Here is a 19,623-nt window from a genome sequence, read left to right on the forward strand (position 1 = left end):
GCCACAAAAATATTCATTGTGGGCCACATGTTTGACATACTTGGGATAGAGTGTTGGCCTGCAGACAAAAGGGTCCTGGGTTCAGTTCTGGTCAGGGGTGGATACCTTGGTGGCAGGATTCTCCCTGGCCCCGGGCCATTTCTGGGCCCAAGCAGGAGGCAACCATTTGATGTGTTTCTCTCACATTGATGTTTCTCTCTCTTTCGCTCTCTAAAAAATGGTGGATCCCTGGCTGGTTTGCTCAGTGGATAGAGAGTCAGCCTGTGGCCCAAAGTGTCCCGGGTTCAATCCTGGTCGTCATGTACCTTGGTTGTAGGCTCCTCAGGCCCTGGCGGTCAATCGATGAGTTTCACATCGATGTTTCTGTCTTTCCCTTTGTCTTTCACTCTCCCTAAAAATCAATGGAAAAGTGTCCTCAGGTGAGTCTTAACAAAAATAATAAAATACATAAATAAGAGACCAGTGGAAAAATATCCTCTAGTGAGGATTAACAAAACATAAAAAAATAAAAATAAACTTAAAAAATTATAGAGAATGGAACTAAAGCATTTGTTAAATTTTTTTTTTTTAGTGTGTATTGGGGTTACATTGGTTAATAGTTATATAGGTTTCAGTTGTACAATTCTATAATACAGCATCTTATATATTGTATTTTGTTTACCACCCCAAATCAAATCTCCTTTCATTATCATCATTTATCTCCTCTTTACCTTCTTCTACATTCCTTAGCCCCCTTTCTCTCTGGTAATCATCATACCGTTGACCCAGACCCCTCACTTCCCTCCTCTGACAGCTGTCAGTCTGTACTCTATCTATGAGTCTGTTTCTATTTTGTTTGTTTATTTTCATTAGATTCCACATATAAGTGAGATCACATTTAAAATGTAACATGAATTTTTTAGTTACTTGTATAAGGGTGTGTAGGTGTGTGACATAAAATGTTTTTGCTCTGTTAAGACCCCTGGACATACCCCTTCCTTAAGATGGGATGAGACACCAGGTCGTGCAAAGGGAAGTGAGACTCCTGGAGCAACCCCAGGCTCAAAAATATGGGATCCTACACCAAGTCACACGCCAGCGGGAGCTGCTACCCCTGGACGAGGCGATACACCAGGCCATGCGACACCAGGTCACGGAGGTGCAACTTCCAGTGCTCGTAAAAACAGATGGGATGAGACCCCCAAGACAGAAAGAGGTACTTCTGGAGTCTGGGCGTTGTTGGGGTGAAATGTTGACTTGATGAGTTGTATATTTATAGCTCCAAATCTGTTCTTTCCCAATTCAGGTTAGATAAGCAAGTAACCTGCTTTAGGGATAGTTGAATAACTGAGCAGTGGGGCGGGTGGCAGGGGTAGGCTAGAAGGGGGTCAATGGAGGGATAAAGGGGCTTATGTATTTCAACAGTAAGTATTAATATTTAAAAAAAGAACTCAGCAGATCACATGCCTAATTCTTTCCCTTTCTTGAGGATACTAAAATTTAAGAAAAACATTAGGAAGAAATAAAGTTTGTAGTTCATAACCTTTTTTTTTTATTGTGGTAAAGTATATATAACATGAAACTTACCATTTTAACTGTACAATTAAGTGGCATTAAGTACATTCACAGTGTTGTATAACCATCACCAATATTCATTTCTAGAACTTTTTCATCATCCCAAACACATTCTATATCCAGGAAGTAATAACTCCCCATTTTTGTCTCCTTAAACTCTATTCTACTTTCTGTCTTTATAAATTTTCCCAAATCTTATTTTTTTATATTATCCAATTAAAGCTGTTTATGAGAGCTGTGGCAAGTTAAAATTTTGTAGTACATCTGCTGTATTAAAACTTATTTACAACTCTTGCCAGTTTGGCTCAATGGATAGAGCATTGGCCTGTGGACTGAAGGGTCCTGGGTTTGATTCTGGTCAAGGGCACATGCCCAGGTTGCAGGCTCGATCCCCATTTGGGGCGTGCAGGAGGCAGCTGATCAATGATCCTCATCATTGATGTTTCTATCACTCTCTCCCTCTCTTAAATCAATAAAAATAAATTTAAAAAAATTATTTGCAGAATATTTAATGATACGGGAGAGAACTTGTCATGTAATGGATGAAAGAAACAGTATAGAATGTACATACAGAGCAAGCTCAACTGTATATCTCAGCTGTATGGGGAATTGAAAAGTGACTTGAGACAGAGTGGCTGTCTCTAGTTGTGATATTAAAGGTGGTTAAAAGATACTTTGTTTTCCCATTCCTTAATGTTTGCTAGGTATTGTTTCTGTAGCCAGTGAAAAAGGAACAAAAAATAGTGAAGGGGAGGATAAATATGAAACATTTAAACCTAAAATGGGCCTGCATTTTAGGAATATCTTGCTTTTGAAATTTATCAGTTTGAGTATGTTAGCTGTTTGAGAATAAAAAGTAAATTTTTGACAGTGGTTAAAACTTGAGACAAAAAACACTTTTTTTTTTTTTTTTTTTTTTTTAGATACTCCCGGGCATGGAAGTGGATGGGCTGAGACGCCCCGAACAGACCGAGGTGGAGATTCCATTGGAGAAACACCCACTCCCGGAGCCAGTAAAAGAAAATCACGTTGGGATGAAACACCAGCTAGTCAGATGGGTGGAAGCACGCCTGTTCTGACGCCTGGGAAAACACCAATTGGCACACCAGCCATGAACATGGCTACCCCTACCCCAGGTAAAACTCTTAGCTGTCTCCTATCCCAAGGACCTATGGAGCGATAAATGTTTGTGCTATGGATAGTTACAGAAGTCTGCTTTTCCGGTAGGTCACATAATGAGCATGACTCCTGAACAGCTTCAGGCTTGGCGTTGGGAGAGAGAAATTGACGAGAGAAATCGCCCACTTTCTGATGAAGAATTAGATGCTATGTTTCCAGAAGGATATAAGGTAAAGAACATGAAATATGAATGTGATGGTTTTTAGGATATAAAATAGGAATTTTAAGTGTTCTTTCAAGAATTTACAAGTCAAGTTTGCACTGGCCTTGTCTAAACTTATTAGTACCATTACATTCTTTTAGCTGTTTCCAAGTATATTTCAGTTCCAAAAAGTAATCGGAGTGAAAACAAATTACATGGAACTTTTTATTACTTTTAGAGGTTGAGAAATCTCATGGACTTCTAGGACTATATACTTTGAGAAGTGCTGCTTTGAGGGTTTGGAATAACTTGCTGCTTCCGTTTATTAGTGATCCCAGGATTAAGCTCACATTGGGTTAGGGTTATTTAACTTGGTGCCTCACAAGATTTTGTGTATTTAACAAGTTCATGGATTGCCACTGGACACAGAATATTCTCTCTTTACCATAGCAATTTGAAGTTCTAGGTCCCTGGGGCTCAAAGATCACCATTCGCTAGTCTGAAGGCAGTCTGGGCATGTAGATGGTGTCCTAACCAGGGCTGGAACCTACATCATTTATGGCCTTTTCAGAGCCTTTTCTGCCAATGTCCACTGCTTTTTAACAGTTTATTTCCCCTTACTAGGTTTGTTTTAAGGTGTTTAAGTATTATGAATTTCTGCTTTATAACGTTTTGTAGTCTCCACATAAAGTGGGTGTATACATATTCTGCACCTGTGTTGACTGCCTGTGTTGTCAGTTGCAATCATTGATTTCCTTTATAGAAACAGAAGGGAAAATCCTCTCTAGTGAATGTTCAGTGCAATTTCTTTGACTTATTCAAATGGTGTGTATTTTACAAGGCATTGATAAATATTTTTAGTTTGCATGCATTGATTTCTGAAAAGCGAGTTAAATATTTAAGACTTGATTTTTGGTATGATAATTTTTATTTGATTAAAACCAACATATATTAATGTTTGAAAGTAATCAGAATTTTATAATATGCTTCATTTTCCTAAATTTCCCACAGTCCTAATTAAGTTCTATTAACAGATGAGAAATATGAATATTTGTCATATATATTTTAAACTTATAATCAAGATAGAAAAATGGGATCAATAGTAGTAATTCCTATCTCCAAGCAAAAATCTTCCTAGCGAATAAACTGTAATATATATATATTTTTTCTAGTGTGGTATTAAGTTTACAACATTCTTTTTTTTTTTTTTTAATCAATCTTTATTGTTCATATTATTACAAAAGTTCCTCATTTCCCCCCCCCCCCTCCACCAGGTTCCCACTCTTTGCCCTTTCCCCACCCCCCATTGTCCTCGTCCATAGGTGAACAGTTTATGTTCAGTCTCTTCCTGCATCCACCACTCCCCTATTCCCCGAGAATTGTCAGTCTACTCCCCTCTCGTATCTCTGATTCTATTGTAATCAACAGTTAATATTGTTCATCAGGTTATAAAATATTTTTTAAGTGCAAATGTTGTTATTCATTACATTCATCTTTAGTTTGTCAAGAAAATCTTAAACTCTTTTTACCTATCTTAGGTACTTCCTCCTCCAGCTGGTTATGTTCCTATTCGAACTCCAGCTCGAAAGCTCACAGCCACTCCAACACCTTTGGGTGGCATGACTGGTTTCCACATGCAAACTGAAGACAGAACTATGAAAAGTGTCAACGACCAACCATCTGGAAATCTTCCCTTTTTAAAACCTGATGACATTCAGTACTTTGATAAACTCTTGGTAAGTGAGAATAGTAGAAATAAAATAATACCTTTATTTAGGGATTTCAAATCATAATGTCTCAATCCACCTTTAAATTATTTTCTTTTTACTATATTAGGTTGATGTTGATGAATCAACACTTAGTCCAGAAGAGCAAAAAGAGAGAAAAATAATGAAATTGCTTTTAAAAATTAAGAATGGTACACCTCCAATGAGAAAGGTAAGTGTCAGTTCATTAAGTCATCATCTTAATTATAAGTTTATGTTTAGAAATGTATTACCCTCTTCTGCTTTACAAAGGGCATAGTATGAGTGAAATAAAGATATGTAATAAGAAGGACCTAGCTTTTTAATCAAGGGATTTTATGCTAATAGAGATATTAAAAAATAAGATTCTCTTTTTTTTTTCTTCTCCTCTTTTTTTATCCTCAAGGTATTTAAAACATGCTGAAGACTCAAATTAGTGGGATTATGTGAGGAATTGTGTAGTATCCTATATGGCTTGAAGATGGGCAATCTTTTACAGGGAGATTAAGGAATTTTATAACTAGTGACTCCATTGTTCTGTTACCCTTTATTAACTGAAACATTGAACTTCTGTCATAGGAATTCACACTTCAGAGTAATTTTTATGGGAATGAACTTAAGCTACTCTATAAAATCCTGTAAAGATTAAGTTACAGACAATTATGGATTAATTGGTTTGTTCAAAATGTTAATGACAAAGAAACAACTTTTATTCTTTTTCTCCCCCAGGCTGCATTGCGTCAGATTACTGATAAAGCTCGGGAATTTGGAGCTGGTCCTTTGTTTAATCAGATTCTTCCTCTGCTGATGTCTCCTACACTCGAGGATCAAGAACGTCATTTACTTGTCAAAGTTATTGATAGAATATTATACAAACTTGATGACTTAGTTCGACCATATGTGCATAAGGTTTGTTATTCTCAAGTAGTGTTTCTAGTGGTTTGATTTTATTTTTTATTTATTTATTTTTAGAAAAATATATTTTATTGATTTTGTACAGAGAGGAAGGGAGAGAGATAGAAAGCTAGAAACATCGATGAGAGAGAGTCATCGATCAGCTGCCTCTTGCACACCCCCTACTGGGGACATGCCCGCAACCAGGGTACATGCCCTTGACCGGAATCGAACCCGGGTCCCTTCAGTCCCCAAGCCGACGCTCTATCCATTGAGCCAAACCGGTCTTAGCTCTAGTGGTTTGATTTTAATATGAAAGGAATTATTATTATTATTATTATTATTATTTTTACCAACTTATATTTTTGCAATTTAAAATTAAAAAAAAAAGCAATAGCTAATGTATACATACATTCACAATAAAAAGGGAAATTTTACTGGCTTATAAGACAGAGTTATCAATGTTCAATTTACATGTCTTCCCAGACATTTTTCTTTTCACAAGCATGCATCACACATATAAAAATATGTGTATAGATAGATGTAACATTTTGCCCTCTTTACTAAAACAGGTTCATATTACTACTCATTTTTTTCATTTGCTTGATTGATATTAGATTAGGATGAGAAAATTTGTTGCTGTAGCATGGCTTTTAGTGTAAACCATTTGTTTTTGCTTGTGGCAGTTATGGATTAGAATTTTAAATTGTCCTTGTGCTCAGTGATTGAGCATTGACCCATGAACCAGGAGGTCATGGTCATCTCTCCCTGTAGGGGGCATGCAGCTGATCAGTGATTCATCATTGATGTTTCTATCTCCTCCCGTCTTCTCTCTGAAACCAGTAGAATTAAAAAGTGTAAAAACAAATTTTCTAATAAAATGAGCTTTATATACTTATGTTTTTAGATTATGTAAATGATGTGCTTTAATAAATTTTCCTAAATGTATTTAATTCTATTGTAAGAGTGGTGTTTGTAATTGGTGTGGAAATTTTGCTTCTCTTTTTCAGATCCTTGTGGTCATTGAACCATTGCTGATTGATGAAGATTACTATGCTAGAGTGGAAGGCCGAGAGATTATTTCTAATTTGGCAAAGGTATTTGCATTATATTTCTAGAGGAGAAAGTTTTGTATCTATTGGTGGGATTTGCAACGAAATGGTTAATGTTAACAACTCATGACTATCCTTTATTTATCTCTCTATCTATCTATTTATTTATTTATTTTAACCTTTTAGGCTGCTGGTCTGGCTACTATGATCTCTACCATGAGACCCGATATAGATAATATGGATGAATATGTTCGTAACACAACAGCTAGAGCTTTTGCTGTCGTAGCTTCTGCCCTGGGCATTCCTTCACTGTTACCCTTCTTAAAAGCTGTGTGCAAAAGCAAGAAGTCCTGGCAAGCCAGACACACTGGTATTAAGATTGTACAGCAGATAGCTATTCTTATGGGCTGTGCCATCTTACCACATCTGAGAAGTTTAGTTGAAATCATTGAACACGGTAAGTGGTTATATAAATTTGTCTATAAGACAGGTGTCTTAAATTTGGATTCCTTATTTGGAGTGCTAAATGGAAGGGCTTTAACTGCATCAACACCATGAAGTTTATAATGGGGTTTATAATCTGTGCTAATCGGCTGCAGTTTATTATGGCTTTTGCCTAATTTTATCTAATGTGAACAGATTCTGCAGTTAGATTATATTGCTAGATTATGTGGAAATTAAGTAATATTGTTGCTTAGTTAAAACTTAGTGTATTTGGTTTCATAGGTCTTGTGGACGAGCAGCAGAAAGTTCGGACCATTAGTGCTTTGGCCATTGCTGCCTTGGCTGAAGCCGCAACTCCTTATGGTATCGAATCTTTTGATTCTGTGTTAAAGCCTCTATGGAAGGGTATCCGCCAACACAGAGGAAAGGTAAGTCAACCAATTAGATTTCTTTTTCCTACTTCAATGAAGCTAAGGCAACGTAAATCCAATTTACTAAGTACATATATGTTTATTTTTAAATAGGGTCTGGCTGCCTTCTTAAAGGCTATTGGGTATCTTATTCCTCTCATGGATGCAGAATATGCCAACTACTATACTAGAGAAGTGATGTTAATCCTTATTCGAGAATTCCAGTCTCCTGATGAAGAAATGAAGAAAATTGTGCTGAAGGTAATTGTCCCAAATTACTGTTGTTTCAGATTTGTTTGTCTAAGTTGGGTGTATTTTATGGTTCAAAGAGAGTTTTAAAGCATTTTTTAAAAACACATATTAAACCAGGATTGTGTTTACAATTATTGTTTTTTAACCTTTTAGGTGGTAAAGCAGTGCTGTGGAACAGATGGTGTAGAAGCAAACTACATTAAAACAGAGATTCTTCCTCCCTTTTTTAAACACTTCTGGCAACACAGAATGGCTTTAGATAGAAGAAATTATCGACAGGTAAGCTTTGATTATATATAAAAAAAATAAATAAATTAAAATCCTTTCAACTAACTTAATGTTTTAGTTTGAATGCATGTTACATATTATTTTTTGCCCTGATTACCTCATAGTTTGTATGTACTTGATTGTGAAAGGAGATGGGTTTTAGTTAGGTTAACTTCCATATTGATAATGCATTCTAGTGTACATAACCCAATTATTAATTGATGTCTTCGTCTAGTTAACAAAATGCTTCGTCTGGCTGGGGAAAAAGAAAATTAATGTAATCTTACCTTAAATCGCCTTGACTTAGACTCAAGTGTAAATTACTTTGGTTATCTTTCTCTTAAAGTTTTAGAAATAGAAGTTGATTGTTCTTAGCATGCTCACTAGCTGAATAGTATTTTTAGAATTTGTGCTTTTCGTATTGTCTGTTTCCTTTGAAGAACAATAAATTCAATGTCTCCCTCCACCCCCTTTTAGTTAGTTGATACTACTGTGGAGTTGGCTAACAAAGTAGGAGCAGCAGAAATTATATCCAGGATCGTGGATGATTTGAAAGATGAAGCTGAACAGTACAGAAAAATGGTGATGGAAACAATTGAGAAGATTATGGGCAACTTGGGAGCAGCAGATATTGATCACAAACTTGAAGAACAGCTGATTGATGGCATTCTTTATGCTTTTCAAGAACAGACTACAGAGGTAATGATACTAATTAGGACAAGTTGCCACTGACTTTCATACTATAAAAAAGCATGTTACTTACTAGCATATAACTAAAGAGTAATTGAATTTGAAATAATTTTTAAATGTTCATGTTCTCTTTCAGTTAGCTATGTGAAAACATTCTACCTCAAATGTTTAGATTTCATTTGTTTATTTTTTATTTTTTTTTAGGACTCAGTAATGTTGAACGGATTTGGCACAGTGGTCAATGCTCTTGGCAAACGGGTGAAACCTTACTTGCCTCAGATCTGCGGTACAGTTCTGTGGCGTTTAAATAACAAATCTGCAAAAGTTAGGCAGCAGGCAGCCGACTTGATCTCTCGAACTGCTGTTGTTATGAAGACTTGCCAAGAGGTAAACTTTTATGTCAGATTCTTATTTCTTCACCATCTATTTTAATGTGAATTGTAATCTTTTAACATTTTTTTTATTACAGGAAAAATTGATGGGGCACTTGGGTGTTGTCTTGTATGAGTATCTGGGTGAAGAGTACCCTGAAGTATTGGGCAGCATTCTTGGAGCACTGAAGGCCATTGTAAATGTAATAGGTATGGAATTTGCTGATCATGTAAGAATTTTCTTATTTTGGTTTTTAACTTTCTTTTTATTTTTTAAGTAAATTATAGACTCATACTTGCGGGTTGAGTAATGATTTCTGGAACTTTTTTTTAAAGAACTTCAAAATTTTAGTTAAGTCAGGGGGTGATGTCGTAATAGTCTTCTCTCCCAAACCCATTTACATTTTACTTTAAAAGAGAAAAGCAGGCAAGTTTAGGACCTTCAGTGGGAGTAGTCACAGCTCAAAAAGTGTCTTCTTGAAATATATTTGGGAGCAGGAGGACAGCGCTGAAGTTTTAATTTAATTTTTGGACAAAGTATATATCTATTCAACCTTAAATTACTAAGTGCTGATGGCAGGTTTTCCTGCTACCTTTCAAGTGCTAGGAACATAACCAGGGAGAAAAGTGAATTGTTCAAGTTGTTTATCTTATTTTTGTTTATACCCAAGTCTTTAAAACTCTCTATTCAGTTTTGTAACCCAAACTAAAAACAAGTATATTACATTTACTTTTGGGTATTTTTTTTTTTTTAAGTTTAGTATGATGAAATAAATTGTCTTTTGTGTTTAATCCTTCATTATAATTGAATACGACTATTGGAAAAGTAACTTCTGTGGGGTGTCAATCACCTAGCAGGAAGTTAAAATTGTTGGCTGTGGCAGCCACTGTTTCCTTTTAGGAAGGGGTTTTTATGCAATAGAGGACATCTTTCAACTATAGCACCTACATACAATCCCCAACTCAGTCCTGTCCTCTGTACTTAAGGTAGCTTCTTGGCTAAAAATCAGTCACTTGACCACTCGTGGGGCTCTAGTTTGCAGGGAGTTGTAAACCATGTTGTTGCTAAGGGAAATAGGGGAAAGGCAATGGAGAGAGAATCAGAGCAAGTAGTTTTAGTTAGAGCAGGGGCCCCTTCCAGCTGCCTCCTTTTCTCTCTTCGTAGGTGTAAATACCACCCAAGTGTGCCCTGCATTTGCAGTTAAAGGGTAAGGGGGCCCTTTCTGGAAAATTTTGCTTTAATTTCCATGTCTGTCTCTGGCTTACATTGTGTATGGCCGGAACATAAGCTCTCCCCATATTTAAATGTCAGTGCACAAAATACATTTCACAGCCAAATAAAACCTTTTTTGTTATTGAATATTTATCATTCATTAAATCATTAATTTCCTTCATTTCTATGCATAATCAGAAATTGTTAATAAAGAGTTAATAACAATTCTAAGTCTGGTCAGAATCTGGGCCTTTCTCTTTCATAGGCAGCTGTAAGTTCATATTTATGCCTGGTCACATATATTATATTGCTAAGTAAAAGGTAAAATGAACAGAGATTGTGGTTCAAATGTTAATTGACAGTGTGTTGGCTCTGTTAAATAGGTATGCATAAGATGACTCCACCAATTAAAGATCTGCTGCCTCGACTCACTCCAATCTTAAAGAACAGGCATGAAAAAGTACAAGAGAATTGTATTGATCTTGTTGGGCGTATTGCTGACAGGTAAGAGATTAAACATTTTTATAGGCATTATTGGTTTTCATATTTAAATACTTTATTTACTTTGCAAGTTTGTGTAACGTTAATGTAAATATATATGGTTAGGTTATCGGTATTAATATTTTCAGTGAAATTTCAATTTAGATGGTACTGGGGGTTAGCAATATCATTTTAAGACTAAATTATCCTCTCTGAAGAGTAATAATTTTTTTATTTAATGCTTAAAGTGAGTTAGTAATTGTGTTTTGAGACCTGGATTTGTAAATTTACCTTTTAAGGCTTACTGTCACAAAAATTTAACTTTTTTTTTTTTTTAGGGGAGCTGAATATGTGTCAGCAAGGGAGTGGATGAGGATTTGCTTTGAGCTTTTGGAGCTCTTAAAAGCTCACAAAAAAGCTATTCGGAGAGCCACAGTCAACACATTTGGTTATATTGCAAAGGCCATTGGGTGAGTACTATTTATTTCCACATATGTCTATATATATTTTTAATCCTCACCCAAGGATATTTTCCTATTTGTTTTTAGAGAGAGTTTAAGGGAAAGAGTGGGGAGATAGAGAAAAAAAAGAAAAACATCAATGTGAGAGGGACGCATCAATTGGTTGCCTCCCGTACTCCCCTGACTTGGGGCCTGGAATTGAACCCTTGACCCTTCGGTCTGTGGGCCAATGCTCTAACCGTCAAGCAAAACCAGCCAGGGTATCAATGTATATACGTACGTATGTATGTATTTTGTAGCAAACCTCTTGTGATGTTGAAAAAATGCTTCTATTTCTGCAGAAATTTCTTTTAAGGCATAATGTGTGAGTAATGCAGTTGTGAAAGTACATCATTTAACTACTAACCTTCAGTTATTGAAATTTTAAATTGAGTTAAAATGGGGAGGTTTTTTAATTTCATTTAGTCAATTATTTTCAGAGAGGAAAACTACAACCCTCAAAATAATTTCAAATTTTTGTTGCTCTTTTGGATAATGCTTGAAATATTAAGGCCTGTTCTTAATTTAAAAATAAGCATAATTCAGGGCTCATGTTAGTGTTTTGAAAATATTAAAAAAAAAACACTAAAAAAAACAAAAACAAAAATCAGAGTGACCCTTATTTGGAATTGTAAACTATCCAGACAGAATCAATGATGAGCATTCACTTATCTGGGGGAGTTTTTCAACTAATAAATGAATATATCACTTAAAAAAAAAAAGAAAGAAAGATTAACCAAAATATAATATAAATAGGAGAGGTGGTGCTTTTTAAAATGTTGGTATTATTATTACTTGGGAATAGTGAGGCCAACAGACCAGGAAGCAGTTGGCATCAAAACATAGTTTGTTTACAAACAGATCCAAGAGGAGGGTCACACAGGGGCCACAGGAGGCCCCCAGGGCGGGAGCAGGTCAGAGGGTTAGGACTCAGGTGATGCTGTGCCTCTGAGGGTGGAGCTGTCTCTGGTGTCTGGCCCCGCCCTGGGGCGAGGAAGGCAGGCATGGAGTGACGGATGCCAGCGCCCAGGAAGGAAGGCACACCCTGGATAATGTGCCTTCCAGATGCAGACTCCGGGAATTAGCTAGCTCTGGGTGGGGGTGGCCCCATATATCAAAGCATCAAAATACAGAAAATAAAATGCATGGTTAATGCAATTACACAGAAATAGGCCAACTGCAGCCTGAGCCTGGTAACAGAGGGGAGAGAGGCTGCAAAGCAACTCTACTAAGAAAACACTTGGGTTTGAGAAGGTGAATACCGAGCAGTTAACAACTTTGAGTATAAAACAGAATCTCAGTGGCTGGCAGACTGCATTAACGATGATTGGAACACTTCAAGAGAAGTACAATTCAAATTCACACGAGTAATGTTACAGTCTAAGCTGCAGCCCTGTGACCTACTGTTGGAACTAATAGCAGAGCCCAGCATGAACTCAGCACTGCCTATGTCCAAGGCAGTGTTTACAAGATTCAACACCATCTGCTCCAGATCAGTATTCTTGCTACTCAGATGTGGTCCTCAACCAGCAGCAGAGTCTCCTGGGAAAGTCAGATTCAGGCCAGACGCAGGCCAACACCTAAGGAGCTGAGGTCTTCACTGACAAGATCTTCAGGTGGTTCCTGTGCGCTGGAGGCTGGAGAAGCGGTGCTTACACCACCCGCCTGTCTTTTGTTGGCTGGGATTCAGGAACGGGGAGAAATGCCACGCGACTAGAAATGCAGAACCAGAGCCCAAGGGCAAGATGGGGCGGGAGGTGGAGGCTGTGCCTTGAACTCTCACCATGATCAATGGTGGTGAGGAAAGCGGCTGGAAACATACCTCAGAGGGCCTGGACAAAGCACGGCTGGTCCCAGACCCCACCCAGACCCAAGGACTGCACGGGGACTGCAACCCCCTGTCTACTGCCGGACTATCCTTCAACCCGCCCGGAGACCCACCCTCACCCCCTTCCGCCTCACACCCTCCCTAATCCAGACACACTCGGATCCCGGCTACCTCGCCTCCTGCACCAACAAGCCCAGCGCAGGAACCACTCAGATGCTTGTCGCTGCCAGTGCTGGGCCTCAGCACGCTCAATTGGTTTGCAACTTAAAACTATTAAATTTCCCAATCCAGCCTCAAAAAAAAAAAAAAAAAAGAAAGAAAAGTAAAGAAAATATTAAAAAAAACCTAATCCATAAACAACTGAATTACAGCTATTTTATTAATCTACGGTTACTTGCTTCCATTTTTGTCAGAATCAAACTACAGTCATTGGAGAAAAATGAGGTACTATGTGTACCATGTGGCTTGTTAGTAACAGAAAATACCTTCAAGCAATAAAACATAGCTGTAGTCATATTAATTAGATGAAGTCTTAAGCCACCCTCCTTTTGGCATCAGTATATTTACTTAGCGTTAATGTAGTCAAGAAATTCGCAATGAATACCTGTTGTGCTAATGTTTAGCCCCTGTGTTCCTTTAACACATTATACTTTCCATCCGGAAGACAAAACAGGCTGGGCGCTTAATGGTTAAGTTAAAATAATGCTTAAAGAAGGAGACTATTTATAGTAAATGTATTTGGGAGGGAAGCTAGAAAAGGAAAAGATTTTGTGTGTGTTGTGGCATGGGAGACCTCAGTTTTGGTATTACTGTAAAGTTGCCTTGCTCTAGGGCCATGGTTTGAATATTCAAATAATCAATCTGAACATTTAATTAAATTTTTTTTATATTTCAAGAAATTTACTAAAGACTCAAAATTACATTTGAAAATGAATACATTTGATTTTTTCTTTAAAACGGGCCATTTTAATTTAAATGAAGTTCTTAAGTAAAAACAATGCCAGTGACTTTAAAGTATTTTATCATAAAATAAAGTATTTTATCATAAAATTACAAAATTTATCATAAAATTCCCAGTGATTACTTACAGTAGTTTCATTTCTTTGCATTTTTCTTCTCCCTCTAAAAAAAGTTTTGATGTGTAATCTAACATTTGCTGACATTTATTTTTTTCAGCCCTCATGATGTGTTGGCTACACTTTTAAACAACCTCAAAGTTCAGGAAAGGCAGAACAGAGTTTGTACCACTGTAGCAATAGCTATTGTCGCTGAAACGTGTTCACCCTTCACAGTGCTCCCTGCCTTAATGAATGAATACAGAGTTCCTGAACTCAATGTTCAAAACGGAGTGTTAAAGTCACTCTCCTTCTTGTTCGAATATATCGGAGAAATGGGAAAGGACTACATTTATGCTGTAACACCATTACTTGAAGATGCTTTAATGGATAGGTAAGTGACTGGAATGGAGTGCAAGGAAATAGTTATAATTCTTGGCTTTGTTTTAGAATTTATGGAAATAATTATTGTGTGACCTGTTTGTTAGGATTAGTTAAAGGGGAATGCTCCCCTGAATGAAACTATGACTATTGCTATCTCCAAATAACATATATGCTACAAGGGCCCCCTTCCCTTTCATATGTAGACAATACATTTTGAAAACCAGCAATTGTTAACTTTCGTTTTAAAAATTAACTAGTCATAAAAAAAATTAACTAGTCATAATTGGAGGAGGAGGAGGAGGAGCATGGTCTTATTGCTGTGGCAGAGACATGATCTTTTTATTTAGCCTTTGTTACGGCAGATGAAGCAAAGATTTCTGTTAGGCTTTTGAACTACTGAACATAGCTGGCCAGAGCCACACTGTTCCATTGTATTCCCCAAATTATTCAGATGGTGACCACTGATACACTGAGTTATTTGACAGTAGATTCCTGATACCTTTAACCATCTAGGACTAACATAGTTTTTAAACACAAAAATGACACATAAAGGAATGTTTAAGGTCTAAGTAGTAAGGGACTGTTTCATTGCCAGTGTTTTTCAGGAAAAATAAGTTATTCAAATTAGAGCTCATGCATTTAGTTACTTGTTTACAAATTCAAATTACTCATTAATGATCTTACAAAAGAGGAACTTAACAAGCTCAATAAGTTACCACAAGTAACTTGTAAGGCCTGGGGACAAATAAGAATCATGTTCTTTATAAGCCTGCCCAGCTGGAGCTAGTAAAGTAGGAGTAAATCATACTTATTCCATGTTCTTCAGTGAGATGTGTCTGCACATCAGAGTGCAGTCTCTCATGTGTGACTGAGATTAAAAATCACGTGGAGAGGTGACAAAGTTGTAGAAAATTACTAAGTGAAAAGGAAAAGTATTTTAGTTAGGAAATCTATTAATAAGGAATACTGCCTTGCTATATATGAAGCTTAATATATTAAACACTAAAGGCCCGGTGCATGAAATTCATACACTGTGGGGAGGGGTCTCCAGCCTGGCTTGTGCGGGAGCCCTGCAATCAATCGCCCAAAGAGGTAGGCCCTGCTGATCCATGATGGATTGCCCCAAAGAGGTAGGCTCCTTGATGGATTGCCCCAAAGAGGTAGGCCGGAGCCAGGGCCCTGCTTCAGTGGGGGCCATGGGACCCCTGGCAGAAGCTGTCTGAGTGTCTGCCAGGCCCCGCCTCCGCTGAGTGTGCAGCCATCTTGTGATGGTGTGAGGGCATCATGGCATGAGGACCACCTGTATCTCACAAAGAGCTTTTTTCCATTGCAGAGACCTTGTGCACAGACAGACGGCTAGTGCGGTGGTGCAGCACATGTCCCTGGGGGTTTACGGATTTGGTTGTGAAGACTCGCTGAATCACTTGTTGAACTATGTGTGGCCCAATGTGTTTGAGACATCGCCCCATGTGATCCAGGCAGTTATGGGAGCCCTGGAGGGCTTGAGAGTTGCTATTGGACCATGTAGAATGTTGCAGTATTGTTTACAGGTAGGTTATTAAAGATTTTGAAAAGATTATTCAATAAAAAAAGTAATTTAGTTGAATTAAGTTACTGTTCCTAGTTTTCAATAGAGTACATTGTGCCAAATGGGAAAACAGTTGGGAGGGGGAATTAGATTGTTGTCTTTGCTCACTGCAATTTTGTGCAATTCTGTCTAAAAGGGAAATGTTTGGAATCATGTATTTATGGTTTGTTGTGTTAAGGTTGTGTATGTTCTTTGAAAATTGAAATAATGAATCTTTTAATTATTCTAGGGTTTGTTTCACCCAGCTCGGAAGGTCAGAGATGTGTATTGGAAAATTTACAACTCCATCTACATTGGTTCACAGGATGCTCTCATAGCACATTACCCAAGAATCTACAATGATGATAAGAACACCTATATTCGTTATGAACTTGACTATATCTTATAATTTGTTGTTTATTTTGTGTTTAATGCACAGCTATTTCACACCTTATACTTGCTTTGACTTGGTGATGTACACTTGTAAACATTGCAGATGAGCATAAAACTGGTCATAGAGGAAGAGCTAGACATCCAGTAGCATGATTTTTAAATAACCTGTCTTTGTTGTTGATGTTAAACAGTAAATGCCAGTAGTGACCAAGAACACGGGGACTACACACACTGTTCTGGAGGGATTTCATTTTTAATTCATCTTTATGAAGATTTAGAATTCATTCCTTGTGTTTAAAGGGAATGTTTAACTGAGAAATAAAACATTTGTGTACAAAATGCTAACTTGTGTGTGTTTTTTGAACATGACTTGTAAAATGCGGGGACTTTGATAAAGTATTGGTTTGTGTAGCATAAATGGCCTAATTTCAATTTTCTGTCTCCTGGTTTATAGAAAGTAGCAGAATATAAACTATATAAAGTGATATGGTGTCTCTGTCAAATGTTATTGTTCTGTTGATAATGACAATGAGAAGAGTAGCTATTGGGTGTTCATTTCAAATTAGCACAACTGTTCCATCACCATAGAAAATATGCCACCTTTGCTGAACTGTCTTGAATATTATTATTTTGCACTTCCATAGCGCCTTTCATCTCTTGAATTCTCAAAATGCTTTATGAACACATTTAAGGAAAGTGATTCAAGTCATGTCCAGCTGTTGAGTCTGTGTTTAGGAAGTGAGAAGGAATCTTTTTAAAACCGCTTTCTACCTATTCGGAGTGAGGCTACCTAAGGAATGCTACTGGAATAAGCCAGTCTTTGGGCTCTTTTCATGTCATAAGCCACTGCTCAACAATGTGTTCAGTGAATACCTGCTGAGCACTTACTGTGTACCAGCCACTGTGCTTAGTGTAGGGGATGCAAAGGTGCCTTTGACCTGCCCTGGCCCTGGCTGCAGTATAATGGGGAAGGGGAGAGACATCTAAGTACATGTTACGTACTCCGCGCTGTGATACACAATTGCAGCAGCTGAAATGTCTGCTTAGTTTTGCATTTAATACTTTAGATACATTGAGGTATAGAGGTCAAGCATAAACTGAAATGCCATGGAGGTCTAGAGGAACCAAGCATTTAGGCAATAATTAAGTGTTTTTTGGCAAGTATTTTAAGTATATTTTTAGCTTTTGCTAATTTCCTGGCTTGAGTCCTTTTCTACCCATGGCTGTTTTGTTTTGTCTCCTTATGATAGCCCTTCTGCGAACTCTTAAGGGGAACTAAGGTTCTGCAGCAGCACATGCGTAGGAGGCTGCCACTGTAAGTAGAACTGCACCCGGACTAGAGGTTTGTTCCTTGACCTTCTAACGCCCAGGACCCCTGCTTTGAAGGCTTCCATGAGAAACAGTTGGTAATTGGCTGACATTTACAAAATGAACATTGAGCTTTAGTTGCCTCTCCAGGAAGAATTTGTAACTTCTTATGTTCCTTGTAGAAAATAACTGTGACGACAGCCCACAGTTTCCAAAATCATTTTTTCTAAGAAGTTTTTGCAACTTAAAATATTGCTGTTTTCTATAGTTTCTGACAGATGGCCTTCAGGAATTAATAATCATGAAAAGGAAAGAACACAATTGGATTTCCAACCCAAATTTTGATTTTAAATCAGTCTTGGGGGAATTTAGTTATATTTTCACGTCAAGTACTTCTATAACTTCAGTTTGCTTGGGCCCATGTTTTAATGGAAAATATCAATGTTTTGCAGACAGAGGCACTGTGGAGCAAGAGAGACTGCTAGCCACCTTAAGTGACTTTTTACTGATGCAAATAGTTTGAGGACAGAGATGAAGGAAATACTGAAGGCTGTGACCTTCCTAGTTGGGACCAAAAGAGGCTCACAGATATTTGCATTGTTTTATATGCTTGTTGAATAACGAAAGCATTTTGTGATACGTGAAAGACGCTATGTGAAGTTTATCTTTCAGAAACTTGCTTTGCACTTTCTTTTGGTGTTTCTTAAAGCCAAACTTACACAGGAAGAAACTGATGTTCTTAAGGGAATGGTGGGTGGGTCTTTCTGTGGGCTTTTGTTAGTTTTTCTGTAGGCCCTCTAATGGAATTGGTCTCTTTGGCTGTTCAATTTTTTTCATATTGTATTTTTAAAATTTGTTGTATGGTGCCATGTGAGCATCACGTACCACCAAATGAATAAACTTATATCAAAAGTATTTTGACCAGTTTATTTTTTTTATTTTTTATTGTAGATGATGCTGTTACTGTCATACTACACTCTGTTGTGGTTGTGCCATTTTAATAATAATAGCTCTTTGGGTTGTTTCTCCAAACAAGGGAACTTAAATGTTGAAAAACCAAATAAGAAACAAAAAATTGCAGCCATATAGGTTTCTAATGCTTTTTAAATTCCAAAAGGCTAAAAGGAGCAGAAACTACAAATATCACAGGGCTTTCAACCTTGGCATTATCGACATTTGGGCCAAATAAATCCTCATTGGGGGGTGCTATCTTGGGCATTGCAGGGTGTTGAGCAGCATCACTGATCTTTACCCACTAGATGCCAGTAGCATCCCCACACCAGCTGACTACCAAACTTGGCTCCAGATACTGTCTGGAGGGCAAAATCTTTAACAGCCTTAATTGAGATGATTGTTTTAAGCAGTACTCAGAATGGGTAAAATGAAAGCATATCATTTAGTCGGCTGTTGCCTAGGAAGTAACTAGAAATACTGTATCACAAATAGTAAGACACACAGCTCGGGTAAAGCTCTGCATCAGTCCCTGGGAAAGCAAGCTGGAAATGTGTTCATCGTTGTCCTCTGCAGAGGCAGCGCAGGGGCGGCAGCAGCGGGTGGCTGGGTTCTCTGATAGGGGGTGTGATATGGCTGGAGGAGGACAGGCAGAGCAGAGACCCTTTCTCCTTAAAAGAGTATGGATAGGAAGGCACAAAATAGAATGATCAGCAGGGCAGCCAAGGGATTTATAGGCAGGAGGGAGTAATTGTAGGCCTGACGGTTGTCGTGTTCCAGCATCTAGAAAGGGTTCAGGAATCTGGCGAAGGAGCTGCTGTAAATTCTTCGAGTCCAGAGATGAAACAATTTTTGAAGGCATTTTGGGGAGCCAGAGAAGACTTAGCTAAAGAAACCAAGTCTTCCTGTCTCTCTGGACCCCTTGCTTTTTATTAACATAAATT

General features: G+C 37.6%; 1 protein-coding gene and 1 long non-coding RNA gene across 6 annotated transcripts in view; one reads left to right on the plus strand and one right to left on the minus strand.

Moving 5' to 3' along the window:
• The window catches only part of SF3B1 (splicing factor 3b subunit 1), a 35,669-nt gene extending 17,033 nt beyond the window's left edge, over window positions 1-18,636 (plus strand). For 2 of the 5 annotated variants that reach the window (XM_036421428.2, XM_036421429.2), the window contains 19 exons: window positions 958-1,195; window positions 2,478-2,690; window positions 2,782-2,903; window positions 4,414-4,611; window positions 4,712-4,813; window positions 5,350-5,529; window positions 6,525-6,611; window positions 6,753-7,023; window positions 7,293-7,438; window positions 7,535-7,681; window positions 7,826-7,951; window positions 8,417-8,638; window positions 8,834-9,016; window positions 9,099-9,210; window positions 10,597-10,717; window positions 11,032-11,163; window positions 14,198-14,470; window positions 15,794-16,010; window positions 16,278-18,636. In XM_036421428.2, coding sequence (XP_036277321.1) covers window positions 958-1,195; window positions 2,478-2,690; window positions 2,782-2,903; window positions 4,414-4,611; window positions 4,712-4,813; window positions 5,350-5,529; window positions 6,525-6,611; window positions 6,753-7,023; window positions 7,293-7,438; window positions 7,535-7,681; window positions 7,826-7,951; window positions 8,417-8,638; window positions 8,834-9,016; window positions 9,099-9,210; window positions 10,597-10,717; window positions 11,032-11,163; window positions 14,198-14,470; window positions 15,794-16,010; window positions 16,278-16,436 — 3,249 coding nt within the window. In that variant the 3' untranslated portion in view covers window positions 16,437-18,636. Of the gene's footprint in view, window positions 1-957; window positions 1,196-2,477; window positions 2,691-2,781; window positions 2,904-4,413; window positions 4,612-4,711; window positions 4,814-5,349; window positions 5,530-6,524; window positions 6,612-6,752; window positions 7,024-7,292; window positions 7,439-7,534; window positions 7,682-7,825; window positions 7,952-8,416; window positions 8,639-8,833; window positions 9,017-9,098; window positions 9,211-10,165; window positions 10,718-11,031; window positions 11,164-14,197; window positions 14,471-15,793; window positions 16,011-16,277 lie in introns of those variants that run through there. The other 3 variants (XM_045575449.1, XR_006740477.1, XM_045575450.1) reach the window with 3 other exon arrangements.
• LOC118709385 lies at window positions 777-18,073 on the minus strand. The gene is made up of 3 exons (XR_004984929.2): window positions 17,935-18,073; window positions 13,688-13,695; window positions 777-808 (listed from the first exon to the last, which is right to left on the minus strand). It is a non-coding gene; the product is annotated as an uncharacterized LOC118709385 (long non-coding RNA).
• Window positions 18,637-19,623: the final 987 nt, after the last annotated feature.

The sequence above is a fragment of the Pipistrellus kuhlii genome, unplaced genomic scaffold, assembly GCF_014108245.1.
Source record: "Pipistrellus kuhlii isolate mPipKuh1 unplaced genomic scaffold, mPipKuh1.p scaffold_m20_p_7, whole genome shotgun sequence".
Lineage (NCBI taxonomy): Eukaryota > Metazoa > Chordata > Mammalia > Chiroptera > Vespertilionidae > Pipistrellus > Pipistrellus kuhlii.